This window comes from Rhinopithecus bieti, unplaced genomic scaffold (assembly GCF_001698545.2).
Source record: "Rhinopithecus bieti isolate Rb0 unplaced genomic scaffold, ASM169854v2 scaffold_6063, whole genome shotgun sequence".
Lineage (NCBI taxonomy): Eukaryota > Metazoa > Chordata > Mammalia > Primates > Cercopithecidae > Rhinopithecus > Rhinopithecus bieti.
In genome coordinates, this window is record NW_016805186.1 from 1,125,001 (window position 1) to 1,144,426 (window position 19,426).

At 42.1% G+C, this 19,426-nt stretch overlaps 1 protein-coding gene across 1 annotated transcript in view; it reads left to right on the top strand.

The window, feature by feature from the left end:
* The window catches only part of ZNF367 (zinc finger protein 367), a 35,104-nt gene that overhangs the window by 7,687 nt on the left and 7,991 nt on the right, over positions 1-19,426 (top strand). The window contains exons 5-6 of the mRNA XM_017871458.1: positions 14,195-14,345; positions 17,537-17,656. Coding sequence (XP_017726947.1) covers positions 14,195-14,345; positions 17,537-17,656 — 271 coding nt within the window. The remainder of the gene's footprint in view (positions 1-14,194; positions 14,346-17,536; positions 17,657-19,426) is intronic.

Here is a 19,426-nt window from a genome sequence, read left to right on the forward strand (position 1 = left end):
AAAAAAAAAAAAAAAAAAAAGTACTTGTAGTTCTTTATCTCCATGTGCATCATCGGTGAATTGTGCTGAGTCTGCTCATTTTTGGGGAAGACAGGAGACAAGTCTGTAATGTAGCCAGTGCCAGTAACATGCTCCCAATATGCCACAGAGGCACTAACAGCTGTGGGTTTGAGAACAACATTTGCGTTCATTTACTGTCTATTCGTTGCCACTGCTCCCAGGGGAGGTATTAGCGTCTGAGTCCTGCACACCCTGTGTCAGCTTTCTCTTGCTCTTTTGTTTGTTCCTGCCCAACACTGTCTTCCTCGCCTGTGGGAACACCTACCAGCTTATTTTGGCTGCTCATCACACAATTGCTTAGCACTGTTGGCATATAATTATATATTGTCTTCTTCTGGATTGTAGAATTCTGAGAGGGAAGAAAGCAGGTCTAACTGCCTTCCGCCACAGGTTGTTCCAAGGCTCCCCACCTTGTCACTGTGCCCTCTACTCAGACTGCATTTGAAGTTACTTCTTCACTGGGGCTGGTGGGGTCTGGCTTCTCAGATACTCTACACCCTGCAGGAGCTACAGGCTGCCTATCCTGCTTCCCCTTTCGGTGTCACCTGAACACTTCAAAACCTAGACTACATACTGTTTCGAATAGCTGATTTTTAAATACTTTATACATAATATATAAATTCATACTATTTATGAATAGTAATGTTTGAGCACTGTGTTAAACCTAACATCATGTTAACATAGTAGACACTATTTATTGCCTGGCACAGAGTAAGCATTTCATAATGTTAGCAGCAAACTGCTGGCCTCTGTGTTGAGCATTTTGAATTCTTTAATTCATTTTATCCTGTTTACCTGATGAGAAATGAGAAATAAGAGTCCCCAAGACAAAGTCTAGTTAAGATCATATGGTAAGGTGGCAGAACTGATTGGAACCTTCCAGAGTCCCTGTTCTTAGTACCTATACTACACTGCTCCTGGGACTATCACATGTAAATGGACTTCAGGGGTTTATTTTTGTTTTTTAAATATTAAGCTGATATAAGTAGACATAAGAAATGCATACTATTGGCCGGGCATGCTGGCTCACGCCTGTAATCTCAGCACTTTGAGAGGCCAAGGTGGATGGATCACTTGAGGCCAGGAGTTTGAGACCAGCCTGGCCAACATGGTAAAACCCTGTCTCTACTAAAAATACAAAAAAATTAGCCGGGCATGGTGGTGCACGCCTATAGTCCCAGCTACTCAGGAGGCTGAGGCATGAGAATCACATGAACCCAGGAGGTGGAAGTTGCAATGAGCTGAGATTGTGCCACTGCACTCCAGCCTGGGCAACTAAGCGAGATTCTGTCTCCAAAAAGAAAGAAACAAAGAAAAGAAATACATACTATGTGTAGCTTATCTATATCTCAATCGAGATGCTTTATAAGAGTGCACTCAATTCAATAAACTGGAATGAAAACTTGAGAAGCTGTGAAGATAGGTCACGATGGGAAGTAGGGTTAGGAAGCACGTAAGCAAGTTATGGGAAGTTTGTATCTAAATCTGAATGTGAAAAGGTTCGCACACCTCCCGCTGAGACCTATTTTTGTTTTCCTTCTAGGTTGTGCTTGTGCTCTTTATTTGAATTCTACTTAAAAAATGTGTCAAGGACTTTTAGCTTTTTCAGTTATCACATGACTAAGCACTTTCAAAATCACTAATCTACCTTCTAGAGGTATGGAGATTGTTTTTAAAATTATATTTACTAAGGTGTGCAAAAGTTTTTGGCAATGTAATAATTTTGCCAATTGTCAACAGTCTTGACAAGATCTCTTCTTAGCCTACAGGTGCACTTGGCTGCTGAGTGTAATACTCTAATTGTCCGAAGATGCCTGGAAACAAGGTTTTCTCATTGATAAGGCCAAAAGGAAGAGGGTCCTCTTTAAGTAACATTGCTTATTTTAGCATATATTGTTAAAAGATGGTCTTGATTTATTTATTTAGGGCATTATATGATTATTTGTTTCGTCTTATTTTTTGAGCTAAAAGAATGCACTTATATTAATTAGCTGGGCATGGTGGCGGCGCCTGTAGTCCCAGCTACGCGGGAGGCTGAGGCAGGAGAATCGCATGAACCCGGGAGGCAGAGGTTGCAGTGAGCTGAGATCACGCCACTGCACTCTAGCCTGGGCGACAGAGCAAGATTCCGTCTCAAAAAACAAAACCAAAACAAAAAACCTAAAAGAATGCACTTAGTGAACCCTTCCCTGTATATGGCCAGTATGTTGTATTATGCTGTATATTTCAGCACTCACTCCATTTTTCTCATTTGGAAAATATAAATGTGTTGCTGGTGGCAGAAACAGTCTCTTAGAGTTGCTGGGAGGCAGCCATATGGTTAACTTTTTTTTTTTTTTTTTTGAGATGGAGTCTTGATGTGTCACCCAGGCTGGAGTGCAGCGGCCGGATCTCTGCTCACTGCAACCTCCACCTCCCGGGTTCAAACGATTCTCAAGTCTCAGCCTTTTGAGTAACTAGGACTACAGGTGTGCATCACCATGCCCGGATACTTTTTATATTTTTAGTAGAGATGGGGTTTCACCATGTTGGCCAGGCTGGTTTCGAACTCCTGAGCTCAGGTGATCTGCCCGCTTCGGCCTCCCAAAGTGCTGGGATTACAGGCATGAGCCACTACGCCCGGCCAGTTTTTGGATTTTTAGTAGAGACGGGATTTCACCACGTTGGCCAGGATAGTGTCAAACTCCTGGCCTCAAGTGATCTGCCTGCCTCGGCTTCCCAAAGTGCTGGGATACAGGTGTGAGCTACCACGCCTGGCCCACATAGTTAACTTTTAATGTTTCCCCACTGTTACACATGCTTATTAATAGTAATGGTTAGTCTTAAATTTTTGATGTTAACTAACCAGTTATTTCAAATTGCAAGAGTCAGCAGTATGTTCTTGCATATTTATTTGTTTATTTATTTTTTATGTTTTAGAGACAAAGTCTCACTCTGTCACCCAGGCTGAGTACAGTAGCACTGTTAGGGCTTACTGCAGCCTTGAACCTCCCACTTTCAAGTGATCCTCCCACCTCAGCCTCAAGCAATCCTCCCACCTCAGCCTCCTGAGTAGCTGGGACTTCAGGTGTGTAACACACCTGGCCTTTTTTTTTTTTTGGTAGACGGGGGTCTTGCTATGTTGTCCAGGCTGATCTCAAACTCTTGGACTCAAGCAATCCTCCTGCCGCAAATTACCAAGTGTTGGGATTACAGGCATGGGCCACTGTGCCCAGCCTTTCTTACATATTTAAAAATACTAGGAAAGGGATCCTTTTATGGCAGAAGACTTGTATCACTAAGTTTTTTTGTTTTTTGTTTTTGTTTTTGTTTTTTTTTTTGAGAGAAGGTCTCATTCTGTCGCCCAGGCTGGAGTACAGTGGCACAATCATGGCTCACTGCAGCCTTGGCCTACCAGGTTCAAGTCATCCTCCTGAGTATGGGACCACAGGTGTATGCCACCACACCTGGCAAGTTTTTTTTGTAGAGATGGAGTCACACTATGTTGTCCAGGCTGGTCTTGAATTCTGAGTTCAAGTGATCCTCTTGCCTTGGCCTCTTAAAAGTGTTGGGATTACAGGCGTGAGCCACTGTGGCCAGCCACTACGGTTTTTTTGTTTTGTTTTGTTTTAAGACAGAGACTTGCTCTGTCGCCCGGCTGAAGTACAGTGGTGCAATCTCGGCTCACTGCAACCTCTGTCTCCTGGGTTCGAGCAATTCTTCTGCCTCAGCCTCCCGAGTAGCTGGGACTACAGGTGTGTGCCACCACGCCCAGCTAAATTTTTTTGTATTCTTAGAGACGGGGTTTCACCATATTGGCCAGGGTGGTCTCGATCTCTTGACCTTGTGATCCGCCTGCCTGGGCCTCCCCAAGTGTTGGGATTACAGGCATAAACCACCGTGCCTGGCCTGTGGGTGTTTTTTTGTTTTGTTTTGTTTTTGAGACGGAGTCTCGCTCTGTCGCCCAGGCTGGAGTGCAGTGGCGATCTTAGTTCACTGCAAGCTCTGCCTCTTGGGTTCACGCCATTCTCCTGCCTCAGCCTCCGGAGTAGCTGGGAATACAGGTGCCTGCCGCCACGCCTGGCTAATTTTTTGTATTTTTTAGTAGAGACGGGGTTTCACCGTGTTAGCCAGGATGGTCTCGATCTTCTGACTTCATGATCTGCCCAACTCAGCCTCCCAAAGTGCTGGGATTACAGGCGTGAGCCACTGCACCCGGCCAGGCCTATGGTTTTTAATTGACCTGATTTCATGTCCTATTTCTTTCTTAACAGAATCAGCTGCTATTTTTATTGATCACAGATGCTATATTCTTTTATATTTATTTTGTACTTATTAAAACAATTATTCATGATATGACCATAACCAGCAATAATCCATGAAACTATTGTGGCTTAATAAATGATGGCAATAAACATTTCACTCCTGTGTAGCTCCTTCTGTCTGACTCTGGGTTAATAATTTTAGCAAGCAAGACTTGAGCTAAATGTGGCTACTGAGGATCACAGCCCAGGAGTGAAGATGAAAGAATTTGTTGATCACCAATAATGGCCACGAGTTGGTTTGTTAATTTGTACTTTAATGATAAGTCATGGTCCATTTAGGATCTTGCTAATTCCTGCTTCATTAATACACGGGAATTTCTTGAGGAATTAAGTAAAGTTGATGAGCTTTTTGTTTCATCAACAGATATTTGTTACTAACACACTAAGTCAGTTAGCTTAGGCTAAAAAGCAGGCTGCAGAATGCAACTTCAGGATGGCAATCTCAGCCTCAACATGGCTCATGTTATATGTCCTGGGAGGGTTGACCACTGGTGTGCTCCACATTCTGTTCATTCTAGGATCCTGAAGGAATCCCTCCAAGCTGGGACAGATGGGTCTCAAAGCAGAGAGAAAACAGAGATGGTAGAACCACATGTTGTCTTAGTCCATTTTACATTGCTATAAAAGAATACCTGAAGCTGGGTGATTTTTGAGAAAAATAGGTGTATTTGGCTTATAGTTCTGCAGGCTGTACCAGAAGCTTGGCACCCGAATCTGCTTCTGGCGAGGGACCTTAGGGAGCTTCAAATCATGGCAGAAGTTGAAGGGGAGCAGGTTTCACATGGTGAGAGGGGCAACAAGAGGGAGGGGAGGAAGTGCCAGGCTCTTTTTAACAGTAGTCAGATCTCATGGTAAGAATATGAGCGGGGACAGCATCTGGATGTTCATGAGGGATCTGTCCTTATGACCCACACACTTCCCACTAGGCTCCGCCTCTAATACCGGGAATCAAATTTCAATATGAGATTCGGAGGGAACAAACATCCAAACTACACACGCTATTTTCGCCTTTTATTGGCCAAAGCAAGTCATGGCTAAGTTGCACTCTGGACCCACAGTGAAAGGGGCAGGGAATGTTTCTGCAATAATATCTGCCACAGTGCCTTCTCATATTTTAAAAATTGTGGCCAAAACCCCGTAATATTTACTACCTTAACCATTTTTAAGTATACAGTACAGTAGTGTTAACGATATGTAAATGGTTGTGCAACAAGTCCCTAGAATTTATTCATCTTAAACTCTATACTCACTGAGCTCGCCTTTCCCCCTCTCCCTAGTCCCTGGCAAGCACCACTCTTCTATGAGTTTGATGACCTCAGATACCTCATCTAGGTGAAATTATGCAGTATTTGCCTTTTTGTCACTGGCTTGTTCTACTTAGCATAATTTCCTAAAAGTGCATCCATGTTATGGCATATGGCAGGCTTTCCATCTTTCTGAAGGCTGAGTAATACTCCATTGTTACTAACACACTGAGTCAGTTAGCTTAGGCTAAACTGTACATAGCACTATTTATCCATTCATCAGTAGGTGGACATTTGGGTTACTGTTGATTGTGAATAATGCTGCAATGAACACAGATGTCCAAATATCTCTTTGAGATCCTGTTTTCATTTCTTTTGGATATGTAGCCTTCCCACATTCTGTTTTTTTTTTAATTAGTTAGTTATTTATTTAATAATAGAGATGGGGTCTTGCTGTGTTGCCCAGGTTGGTCTCTAACTTCCGGCCCCAAGCGACCCTGTCACCTCAGACTCCTAGAGTGCTGGGATTACAAATGTGAGCCACTGTGCCTGACCCCCACGTTCTTAATCATTAAAAAAGTTAACTGTAATGGCTAATGAGAATTTATACTACCAACATAAAACGTATTTCTTCAGTTATTAATAATTTTTAGGTGTTCCTGTTTAGTATATTGCCTGTATGACTAAAGGAAAAATAGGTAAAGACTTCATTAAATCTTTTGAAAACTTTCTGTAGACTTTTAGAATAAAAGTAGTAAGTGTACAACTAATTTGAATATTCATGGTATAAGACTGAAATCAGGTCATTAAGTTGTGCTGAATACAGATTTTAATATCTAAGGATTTTCTTAAAACATGATTTATCCTAGAGGATAACTCATCTATGTAGGGATTGAACTTTTCTTTCAATGTGAAAATTTGATGGAAGGGAATTTTGCTGTAGCTTATTACTATCCTTCAAGGTTTCAGGCTGATGTTTAAGCTTTTGGAAGGCTTTGAGTTTTGATATTGAAAGCCCTAAAAGCATCTTCATTTTAGATGTAGTTGTATATGATCTTTTTATGATTTCTTTTCATGTAACTTGTATGTGTGAAAGTTCACTTAACTGGGAAACAAAGTTTCTTTCAAGTAAATGTTTATTTTATACTAGTTGTAGCTGTATAGAAAAGCTGTGAAGATAGCACGGAGAGTTCCCATAAACCGCATACCCAGCTTTCCCATTAACATCTTACACTAGTGTGGTACATTTGTTAAAAATTAATGAACCAATATTGATGCGCTAGTATTAGCTGAAGCCCATAGCATATTCAGATTTCCTTAGGTTTTTAATCAATGTGAAATTACATAACATTAATCATTTAAAAGTGCACAATCTAGTGACATTTAGTGCATTCACAGTGTTGTACAAGTTCCAAAACATTTTTATCACCTCTAAAGAAAACTTGATCTATTAGGCCATGATTCCCTGTTCCCTACTACATGCAGACCTTGGAAACGAACAACCTACTTTCTGTCTCTGTGGATTTAACCTATTCTGGATATTTCATTAAATGAAATCATATAATATGTTGTCTTTTGTGTTTGGCTTCTTTTTTTAGCGTACTGTTTTTTAGGTTCATCCACTTTGTAGCACACATTATTTTCATGGCTGAATAATTTCATTATATGTATATACGTATTCCATTGTGTATGTGTGTGTATATATATGATATCGATACAAAACTATCAAACTTTTCCACAGTGGCTGAGCCATTTTACATTCTCATCAGTAGTATGTGATGGTTCCAATTTCTCTACATTTTAGAAAAAACTATTTCCTACTTGTTTTCCTTTTTTCTCTCAGTATAGTATAACCTAGTTGGTGCGAAGTAGTATCTCATTGTGATTTCAATTAGCATTTTCCTAAATGATGAATGATTTTGAGGTTTTTTTTTTTTTTTTTTGAGACAGTTTTTGGTCAGTTGTCCAGGCTGGAGTGCAGTGGCGTGATCTCAGCTCACTGCAACCTCCAGGGTTCAAGCAATTCTCCCTCCTCAGCTTCCCGAGTAGCTGGGATTACAGGCACTCAGCATCATGCCCAACTAATTTTTGTATTTTTAACAGAGACGGGGTTTCACCATGTTGGCAGGCTGGTCTTGAACTCCTGACCTCAGGTGATCCACCCACCTTGGCCTCCCAACGTGCCGGGATTACAGGTGTGAGCCACTGCGCCTGGCTGATTTTGAGCATCTTTTTATGTATTTGCTGGCCATATAACTGCATTTGTTGGCCATATAACTGTTTTGGAGAAATGTCTCTTCAAGTCATTTGCCTATTTTTTAATTGAGTTTTTTGTGTTTTTTGGTGTTGTTGAGTTCTAAGAGGTCTTTTTATATCCTTGATACTAGGCCCTTATCAGATGTATGGTTTGCAAATAAATATCTCCCATTCTGTATGTTGGCCTCTCATTTTCTTCATAATGTCCTTTGATGTACAAAAGTTTTACATTTTGATTCAGTCCAATTTATTTTATTGCTTAGCTCTTGGTGTCATATCTAAGAATCCATTAAAAAATATAAAGTCATGAAGATTCATCCCTATGTTTTCTTTTAAGAACATTACAATCTTTTTTGGTTTTGGTTTTGTTTTTTTTGAGACAGGGTCTCACTCTGTTGCCCAGGCTGGAATGCAGTGGCGTGATCTTGGCTCACTGCAACCTCTGCCTCCTGAGTAGCTGGGACTCCAGGCACGCGCCGCCCTGCTCGGCTGACTTTCTGTGTTTTTGGTAGAGATGAGATTTCACCAAGTTGCCCAGGCTGGTCTCAAACTTTGGGGCTAAAACAATCCACCCACCTCGGCCTCCCGAAGTGCTGGGATTACAGGCGTGGGCTCCCATGTCCAGCTAAGAGCTCTCGAGTTCCAGTTCTTCCGTTTAGCTCTGTGGTACATTTTGGGTTAGTTTTTGTCTATAGTGTAAGGTAAGGGTCTAACTTTATCCTTTTGTATATGGAAATCCAGTCACCCCAGAGCCATTTGGTAAAGAGGCTGTTCTTTCTCTGTGAACTCTTGGGTCCTTTGTTGAAGATCAGTTGGCCTTTCATGATAGGCTGGTTTCTGTACTCCAAATTTTATTTCATTGATCTATATGTCTTTCCTTATGCCATTACCACACTGTCTTAATTGCCAGTGCTTAGTATGTTTTGAAATTGGGAAGTATGAGTCCTCCTGTTTTGTTCTCTTTTTCAAGATTGTTTTAGCTATTAGGAGCCTCTTACTAAAATTCCATATGAACTTGAGGATAGCCTTTTCTATTTCTGCAAACAAAACAAAACAAAAACCCTGGAATTTTAATAGAGATTGCATTGTGGCTACAAGATTGCTTTGGATAGCATTGCCATCTTATCAATTTTAAGTCATCTAATTCCTGAATCGTATCTTAGTAAGTTTGGTATGTTGTGTTTTTGGTATTATTTGTGTCAAGGTATTTTCTTTTTTCCCTCGTGATTTCTTCTTTGACCCATTGGCTATTTAAGAGTGTGTTGGGCTGGGCGTAGGGGCTCACGCCTGTAATCCTAGCACTCTGGGAGGCCAAGGTGGGTGGATCACGAGGTCAGGAGTTCGAGACCAGCCTGGCCAACATGGTGAAACCCTGTCTCTACTAAAATACAAAATTATCTGGGTGTGGTGGTGGGCACCTGTAGTCCCAGCTGCTCAGGAGGCTGAGGCAGGAGAATCACTGGAACTCGGGAGGCGGAGGTTGCAATGAGCCGAGCTTGTGCCACTGCACTCCAGCCTGGGCAACAAAGCAAAAACCCCCTCTCAAAAAAAAAAAAAAAAAAAAAGTGTGCTGTTTAATTTCTATATATTTGTTCCTGTTTTCCTTCTGTGAAGTTTTATTCCATGTGGTCAGAGAAGATACTTGGAATGCTTTCAGTCTTTTAAAATTTATTGAGACTTTTTTGTGGTCTAACATATGGTCTATGTTGGAGAATATCTTTGTGGATCTTCTGCCTAGTTGTCGTATTTATTATTGAAAGTAGGGTATTAACTGGGCACAGGGGCTCACGCCTGTAACCCCAGCAATCTGGGAGGCCGAGGTGGGCGGATCACTTGAGGCCAGGGTTCAAGACCAGTCTGGCCAACATGGTGAAACCCTGTCTCTACTAAAAATACAAAACAGAAAACAAACAAACAAAAAATTTGCCATACGTGGTGGTGGGCACTTGTAATCCCAGCTACTTGGGAGGCTGAGGCAGGAGAGTCGCTTGAACCCGGGAGGGGGAGGTTGCAGTGAGCTGAGACTGCACCTCTGTACTCCAGCCTGGGCAACAAGAGTGAGACCCTGTCTCAAAATAAATAAATAAATAAATAAAAGAAATAAAGGTAGTAGGGTATCTAAGACTCTAGCTGTTTCTGAACTATTTCTTCTTTTAATTCTGTCACCTTTTGCAGGGGGCTCTGTTCTTAGGTGTATATGTATTTCTAAATGTTATATGGTTTTCTGGCCGTTCACTGTTCTTTCTTTCTTCTTTTCTTTCTTCCTTTCTTCCTTTTTTTTTTTTTTTTTGGAGATGGAGTCTAGCTCTCTCACCAGGCTGGAGTGCAGTGGTGTGATCTCGGCTCACCGCAACCGCCGCCTCCTGGGTTCAAACGATTCTCCTGCCTCAGCCTTCTGAGCAGCTGGGACTATAGGTGCACGCCGCCACCCCCAGATAATTTTTGTATTTTTAGTAGAGTTGGGGTTTCACCATGTTGGCCAGGATGGTCTTGATCTCTTGACCGCGTGACCTGCACACCTCAGCCTCCCAAAGTGCTGGAATTACAGCGTGAGCACCGCGCCCATCCTTTTTTTTTTTTTTTTTTTTTTAAAGAGATAGGGTCTTGCTCTGTTGCCCAGGCTGGAGTGCAGTGGTGTGATCATAGCTCACTATATTCTTGACCTCCTGGGCTCAAGTGAACCTCCTGCCTCAGCCTCCTGAGTAGCTGGGACTATAGGCACACACCACTGCACCTCGCTAACTTTAATTTTTTTTTTTTTTTTTTGAGACTGCGTTTCACACTGTCTCCCAGGCTGGAGTGCAGGGGCGTGATCTTGGCTCACTGCAACCTCCACGTCCCAGGAACGATTCTCCTGCCTCAGCCTCCTGAGTAGCTGGGATTAGAGGCATGCGCCACCACACCTGGCTAATTTTTGTATTTTTAGTAGAGGCAGAGTTTCGCTATGTGGGTCAGGCTGGTCTCGAGCTCCTGACGTCGTTATCTGCCCACCTTGGCCTCCCAGTCAGCTGTTAATCTTATCAAGTACCCGTTTTACATGATGAACCACTTTCTTTTCCTTTTGAGACCCGGTCTTGTTTTGTCCCCAGACTGAAGTCCAGTGGCATGATCATGGCTCACTGCAGCCTTGACCTCCCAGGCTAAGCTGATCCTCCTTCCTCAGCCTCCTGAGTAGTTGGGACCACAGGTGTGTACCACCACACTCGGATAATTTTTAAATTTTTTGTAGAGATAAGGTCTCCTCGTGTTTCCCAGGCTGGTCTCAAACTCCTGGATTCAAGTGATCCTTCTGCCTTGGCCTCCCAAAGTGTTGGGGTTGCAGGCTTGAGCCACGGTGCTTATCCACGTCACTGCTGTCTTGCTGCTTAAAGATTCTTTTTGTCATTTGACTGTTTGATTACAACATGTCTTGGTGTGGATCTCTTTATTTTTCTTGAAGCGTATCAAGCTTCTTGGATGTTTAGATTTGTGTCTTATCAAATTTGGGAAGTTTTCCATCATTATTTCTTCAAATATTCTTCCCTTTTCTCTCTTGCCTCTACGACTCCAGTTATATGTATGCTGGTGTGCTTGATGGTGTTCCATAGGCATCTTAGACTCTGTTGATTTCTCTTCATTCTTTTTTCTTTCTGTTCTTCAGACCGGATAAATTCAACTGACCTATCTTCAAGTTGGCTGATTGTTCTGTCAGTTCAAATCTGTCATTGAAATTCTCTAGTGAGGTTTTTTTTTTTGTTTTGTTTTAGTTATTGTACTTTTCAGCTCCAGAATATCTATTTGATTCTTTTTTATAATTTCTGTCTCTTTGTTGGTTTTCTGTTTGTTGAGACATTGTTCTCCTGGTTTCTTATCATTCTTTTTCCTTTTTCTTTTTTCTTTTTTTTTTGAGACAGGGTCTCGCTCTATTGCCCAGGCTGGAGAGCAGTATTGTAATCATGGGTCTCACAGCCTTGACCTTGCAGGCTCAAGTAATTCTCCCACCTCAGCCTCCCAAGTAGCCTGGAAGAAGTGCCACCATGCCTGGCTAATTTATTTTTATTTCTTGTAGAGAGGGGGTCTTGCTATGTTACCCAGGCTTCTTGTTATTCTTTGTCCGTCGTTTCCATTAGCTCATTGAACATATTTAAGACAGTTGATTTAAAATCTTTGTCTAGTAAATCCAATGTCTATTCTTCATCTCAGTCTCTTTGTTAATTTCTCCTGTGTATGTACCATACTGCTTTTATTTCTTTGCATGCTTTGTAACATTTTGTTGAAAACTGGATGTTTTGAATATTATAATGTGGTGACTCCGGAAATCACACCCTTCCTTCTGAGTTTTTGTTGTTTGCTGTGAGTTGTAGTTGTTTAGTGACTATTCTAAACTCTTTCTAAATTCTGTGTTCTTTGTTGTGTTTGTTCTCTAAGGTCTCTTTCTTAGCCTGTGTTCAGCTGATGCTTTTTTGTTTGTTTGTTTTGTTTGCTTTTGTTTGAGATGGAGTCTCGCTCTGTCATCTAGGCCGGGGTGCAGTGGCGTGATCTCAGCTCACTGCAACCTCTGCCTCTCGGGTTCAAGCAATTCTCCTGCCTCAGCCTCCTGAGTAGCTGGGACTACAGGCGTGTGCCACCACACCCGGCTAATTTTTGTATTTTTAGTAGAGGCGGGGTTTCACCATGTTAGCCAGGCTGCTCTTGAACTCTTGACCTCAGGTGATCCACTGGCCTCAGCCTCCCAAAGTGCTGGGATTGCAGGTGTAAGCCACCACGCCTGGTGCTTTGTTTTTTGTTTTTTAGAGATGGGGTCTCACTCTGTTGCTCAGGCTATATAGTGCAGGAGTATCATAACTCACTGTAGCCTTGCACTCCTTTGCTCAAGTGATCCTCCCACCTGAGTCACTGGGATTACAGGCTGAGCCACTACTAGTATTTTGCCAGACTTTTTTGAATACCTAGAGCCTCCCTCCACCATCCCCTAAAAAAGAGTAGAAAGAAAGGAGGACAGCCACCTTCTTCCAGTCTCTGCAGAGTAGCTGTGTTGGGGGACACTGTCATTGCTTAGCCCTGCTGTTTACAACTCCACTCTAGCCTCATTTCCTGCTTGTGCTGAGCCTAAAGTTCAGCTAGAGGGTCTTTTCAGATCTTTTCTGAGCATGCTTCCTGCCCTGGGCATATGCGTGACTTGCTAAATTCCTAACCTTAGTATAAGTGGACATTGTTGAATGCCGTGATTTCTAAAAGAAACTTTCTCCCAGCTTTTCCTCTCAGGCTGTTGGTGTGTCTGTTTGCCTCAACTGAAATCTTTTGCCCAAGGTGGCTGCAGATTGTTATTTGCCTTACAAGGTTTTTGAGCAATACCCTCTGAGGAGACACCTCTCTGCCCTGTTCCAAGTTAGGGAAAACAAAGACCAACACCTTATGTCAGTCCTTTAGGTAACCCGCAAGCTCAAAACAGGCAAGCGCAATTCTTTCAGAATTTCTCCCTCCGGAAGCAGGGACTGAGGAAGTAGTTCCCAGACTGAGAACGCAGGCTGCTGTCTTCAAGGCTGCCACTGGGGAAGGGAAAGAGAGAGGGCAGGTCAACATGCTGCAAAGCCTTTCCACTGTTGCAATGTGCTTTCTTATTGATTCAATTTGCTGAGTTGCTGTAAATGTATTTTCTGGTTTGTGACAAAGCCGATTCTGACAGTTTTTGCTTGATTTTTCAGTCATCTGTGAAGGGATGGGCTGTTGGAGTTACCTGCTTCACCATTTTTACTGATGTCCCTTAAGAAAGACTTTTGCGGCCGGGCGCGGTGGCTCAGCCTGTAATCCCAGCACTTTGGGAGGCCGAGACGGGCGGATCACGAGGTCAGGAGATCGAGACCATCCTGGCTAACACGGTGAAACCCCGTCTCTACTAAAAAATACAAAAAAAGCTAGCCGGGCGAGGTGGCTGGTGCCTGTAGTCCCAGCTAGTCGGCAGGCTGAGGCAGGAGAATGGCGTGAACCCGGGAGGCGGAGCTTGCAGTGAGCTGAGATCCGGCCACTGCACTCCAGCCTGGGCGACAGAGCGAGACTCCGTCTCAAAAAAATAAAAAAAAAATAAAAAATAAAAAATAAAAATAAAAATAAAAAAAAAGAAAGACTTTTGCTTTGTTTTTAGAGACAAAACGAAAATATTTTGTGCTATGTTGCTTTGAACCCTGGCCTCAAGCGATCCTCCTACCTCAGCCTCCTAAATAGCTGGGACTATTAAGTGTGTGCTTCTGCGCCCAGCTCCCAAGAAAGATTTTTAAAAGTTATATTATGCTATGTTGCTTTAATAAGTAGAGTTAACGAAATTGTATTAATGTTTATGAAAATTATCAACAGGATGGAATCCGACGTGGTAGGCCCAGAGCAGATACTGTCCGTGATTTAATAAATGAAGGAGAGCATTCATCCAGTAGAATCCGCTGTAACATCTGTAATAGGGTGTTTCCACGGGAGAAATCGCTCCAGGCTCACAAAAGGACTCATACAGGTAAGTTGAGCAAATTTTATAGACTGCCAGAAGTAACACTTTTTTTTTTTTTTGAGACAGAGTCTCGCTCTGTCTCCCAAGCTGGAGTGCACTGGCACCATCTTGGCTCACTGCAAGCTCCGCCTCCTGGGTTCAAGTGATTCTCCTGCCTCAGCCTCCTGAGTGAGTAGTAGCTGGGATTACCGGTACGCACCACCATGCCTGGCTAATTTTTGTATTTTTACTAGAGACAGGATTTCACCATGTTGGTCAAGCTGGTCTCGAACTCTTGACCTTGTGATCTGCCTGCCTCAGCCTCCCAAAGTGCTGGGTGTGAGCCACCACACCCAGCCAGAAGTAACACTTAACAGAAAGCTCATTTGATACTGAGTAATAAATTACCTTTTTAGTTGCCTTATATTTTCTTACATTAACACTATTAGTTGTGAAGTTTTTTAAAAAGGCAGTATAGTCAGTTTCTTTTTGGTGGAGAATAGTGGTTTTATGAATACTGGTTACGTGTGATTTCTAAAGTTACCATGGTAATTAACCTAGATGTCATAGTCATGTTATTGGCAAATTTAGTTTTACCCCCTACCTGCCTGAATTTTACTTGATATACGTTTATCTATATAATTGTTAAAATTCATCTGTATGCCAAAAACAGTAATTGTCAAGTTTTAATATAATTTTTAGAGTCCTCAGTGTGCTATCAGTACATTTGACCTAAGCATTAAATCTGTGGTGAACTATGGTAGGCAGCTATCCCAAGATTATGGTATATCTGTATTTGCATATGGAAATTATATTTGCATTTTAAATATCATTTAGAGAGCCAAAAAAAAAAAGTATAGAGGGCCCTTGTTCTCGCTATAAAGTTGGCCCCAAAGGAAGGAATTTTATAGTTCATCTAATAGTTTGCAGGTGAGGAAACTGAGGTGCCAAAAATCCAACTACTGCTGGCTTACAATCAGTCTCTCATACCTTTAAGGCTAGAGTGACACCGCCCTGTACAGCAGCTACTGTGACTCCTGAGCACTTGAAATGTGGGTAGTCTAAATTGAGATGGGCAGTAAATATAACATACCCTTAATATGAAAAAAAGAGTGAATAATTTTTACTGTTGATTATATATTGAAATGACACTTTTAGATAAATTGGATTAAATAAAATATATTATTAAAATTAATTTCAAGGCCGGGTGGGTGGCTCATGCCTGTAATCCCAGCACTTTGGGAGGCCGAGGCGGGCAGATCACCTGAGGTCAGGAGTTCAAGACCAGCCTTGCCAACATGAAGAAACCTCATCTCTACTAAAAATACAAAATTAGCCGGGCGCGGCAAATGCCTGTAATCCCAGCTACTCAGGAAGCTGAGGCAGGAGAATCGCTTGAACCCGGAAGGCGGAGGTTGCGGTGAGCCGAGATCGTGCCATTGCACTCCAGCCTGGGTAACAAGAGCGAAACTCAATCTCAAAAAAAAAAAAACATTAATTTCACTTCTTTCTCTTTACTTTTTCTAATGTACCTTCTAGAAGTGGTTCATACTGTCTTTCATTGGGCAGTACTGGTTTAGAACTTAAGCTCGTAACCCTCAGTCCCCTATTTTTTTCCACCATGTTTACGGTGCTCACCTGTTTCTCACTTTTTTTTAACTTGCGGTTTTTGAAAATATATATTTAAATGATAAGATAGAAAAGAGGTTCTTTTAAGTTAAATCCCTGGAAAGGGGTAATGTTTGAATTTTGAATCATTGTAAACTAAGGTATCTAGAAGTTTTGACTTTAGATACCATTAGTAAAATGATTACTTAATGAAATATTCTAATTTTGAGAATTTTTATGTATTTTTTTCAATGTAAATATTCTAAAATATCCCCCAGATAACTGGTTTGCAGGCCGTAGAGTTGCCAGTGGGGTTAAGATTCAACACTATGTGGCTGAATGAAGGAAGGGCTGACTGCCGTCCTCACCACTACCTCACTGTGTCACCTGATACCCCAGGCATCAGCTTAGACATCTGCATATCAGGGAACTGAAAGGATCCCTAAGGGGTAGTTGAGCCCTATTAGTATATTTTGTAAAAAGCTTTTCCGTTACTATTTTAAACAATCTCCCTGTATCTGTGTTTTATTTTAACTTGTATTCAACTATCACAACCACTTAGTATGTCTTTAAATAAAGAGAAATTTAGGGAGAACTTGTTATTGTTCTTTGAGTTATATTGGAAAATGCAAACCAATGTATAATTGTTGATTAAATAATGTTTTTTTCAATAAATAATGTTTAATTATCATTGAACAAATTTTTCAGCACTTGAGCCTAGCCCTGTGTTGTGTATAGGAATTTAAGTAAGTCTAAGGTGCTAGGAATCTTTGCAGGAGACTGCCATGACACATAAACAACACAGGACCCCAAGTTAATGAAGGTATACAAAGTTCAATTATTTGGAGGTAGATAGGAAGAATTCAGTTATTTGGGGATCTCTCAATCTCATTGAGAGCCTACAGGATTGGGAAGATTTGAATGGGCAGAGAAACTTGGATTTTCAAGGATGAGAACAAGATGAGGAACTGCCTCCTGGCTGGAATGATTCTCCAGGAGGGAAGTAAGGATCAACTCTGCCCCTTAACCCCAGTAGCTAATGACGTTGCTGAGATTGCCTAGAGTGCCGATCTTAGAGGACCATTTAAAAGTCGGCAGATAATTTTTAGTTGTTCAAGGTGTGTAACAGGATTTGGGGGTGGTTCAGGGGCTACTTGGTATGACAAAAGCAGACTTCTATGCCAGCTACTCTGGGAGTGCTGTGCAGGCGGAGAAACGAGAGGCCGGCCAGGAGGCTGTCGGAGGGTTCATCCTAGCGGGAGGGCTGCCCGTCTGACCAGGGGAAGCTGAATGGGAAGGCAGGAGTGGGTGGAAGACATAGTGAAGAACCAGCAAGATCTAGTGATTTGGAGTATGAGGGAGAAAAAGTCTGGGATAAACTCAAGATGATAACCTCAAGGCCTAAAGAATAGATTGTGTTCCCCAGCAGATAAGGTGCTTGATGCCACCCAAGTGCTGCCATTAGCATTTCTACCTGCAGCTCCGCAGGGACCGTGACATGTTTTATTGTGATTGGGAGTCATGACCTATATAAAGGCTGATTCTCTCCCGTCCCCCTGCTCTTCTGGCCTTATTATCTCAGACACCATATCTAACATCTGTCTCCTTAGGTGAGAGGCCCTATCTGTGTGACTATCCAGACTGTGGAAAAGCCTTTGTTCAAAGTGGACAGCTCAAGACACATCAGCGTCTTCACACCGGAGAGAAGCCTTTCGTCTGTTCAGAAAATGGTATGGTGTTAGAAGTTAAGTTTATGTAGTAACTAGTTATTGTGACTTAACAGTTAAAATATCTTTTCCTTGAATTTTTTTGAGGGGAAAGATTTTTTAATATAAATTTTATAAAACTTTATAAGCTTTCTTCTTTGATAATTGTGATACATGCTGAATTTCTCAGAAATGACTGATTTTAAAAATTTGTTGGTTTTTTGTGGTTACATAGTAGGTATACATATTGATGGGGTATATGAGATACTTGATACAGACACGCAGTGCTGAATCCTGACATGGTAAATGGGCTATCCACCCCCTCAAGCATGGGTCCTTTGTGTTACAAAGTATCCCGTTATACTCTTAAGTTATTTTAGAATGTACAGTTAAATTATTGACTATAGTCACCTTGTGCTATAAAATACTAGGTCTTAGCCATTCTTTCTATTTTTGGTACCTATTAACCATCTCTATCTTCCCTTCATCCCCCAGCTCCCCTTCCCAGCCTCTGGTAACCATTGTTCTGCTCTCTATCTCCATGAGTTCAATTGTTTTGATATTTAGATCCCACAAATAAGCGAGAACAAGTGATGTTTGTCTTTCTGTGCCTGGCTTAAGAAATGATTGATTTTGGCCGGGCGCGGTGGCTCAAGCCTGTAATCCCAGCACTTTGGGAGGCCGAGACGGGCGGATCACGAGGTCAGGAGTTCGAGACCATCCTGGCGAACATGGTGAAACCCCGTCTCTACTAAAATACAAAAAACTAGCCGGGCAAGGTGGCGGCGCCTGTAGTCCCAGCTACTCGGGAGGCTGAGGCAGGAGAATGGCGGGAACCTGGGAGGCGGAGCTTGCAGTGAGCTGAGATCCGGCCACTGCACTCCAGCCTGGGCGACAGAGTGAGACTCCGTCTCAAAAAAAAAAAAAAAAAAGAAATGATTGATTTTAAAATACAGTAATCCTTTTTGATGAAACCTTAAAGGGCAATTAAACATACTATGTCCAGTTGTAGGCAGTAGAAAAATCTGTAAATGTAAATACAGCCTTTGGAGCAACTTTTTAAACTTTTTAATTAAACTGAAGTAAGCATATTATCCTAAGTGATTTTCTTAATCTTTTATCAGTTTCCAAAGATGCACATTTGTATGCAGTTACAGTATATTTGAAGTTCAGTGCAGTCTGTCCTGTTGCTCTGTAATTTTCTTGATTATTACACGTGTTGCAAAGGTCTGCAAACTTTTCATCTAGCAAGTTTGCTTAAGCCTATACACAATGGTTTCCTCTATGTTGAATAATGAATATTTATTTTTTGAGACGGAGTTTTGCTCTTGTTGCCCAGGCTGGAGTGCAATGGCGCCATCTCAGCTCACTGCAACTTCTGCCTCCCGGGTTCAAGCGATTTGGCTGCCTCAGCCTCCCGAGTAGCTGAGATTACAGGCATGCGCCACCATGCCCAGTTAATTTTGTAGTTTTAGTAGAGATAGGGTTTCTCCATGTTGGTCAGGCTGGTCTTAAACTCCCGACCACAGGTGATCTGCCTGCCTTGGCCTCCCAAAGTGCTGGGATTACAGGCATGAGCCACTGCACCCGGCAATTATTTATTTATTTATTTATTTTTATTGTTTTGAGACGGAGGCTCACTTGTCACCCAGGCTGGAGTGCACTGGCACGATATCGGCTCACTGCAACCTCTGCTTCCCGAGTTCAAGCAATTCTCCTGCCTTAGCCTCTGGAGTAGCTGGGATTACAGGCGTGTGCCACCACGTCCGGCTAATTTTTTTTTTTTTTTTTTTT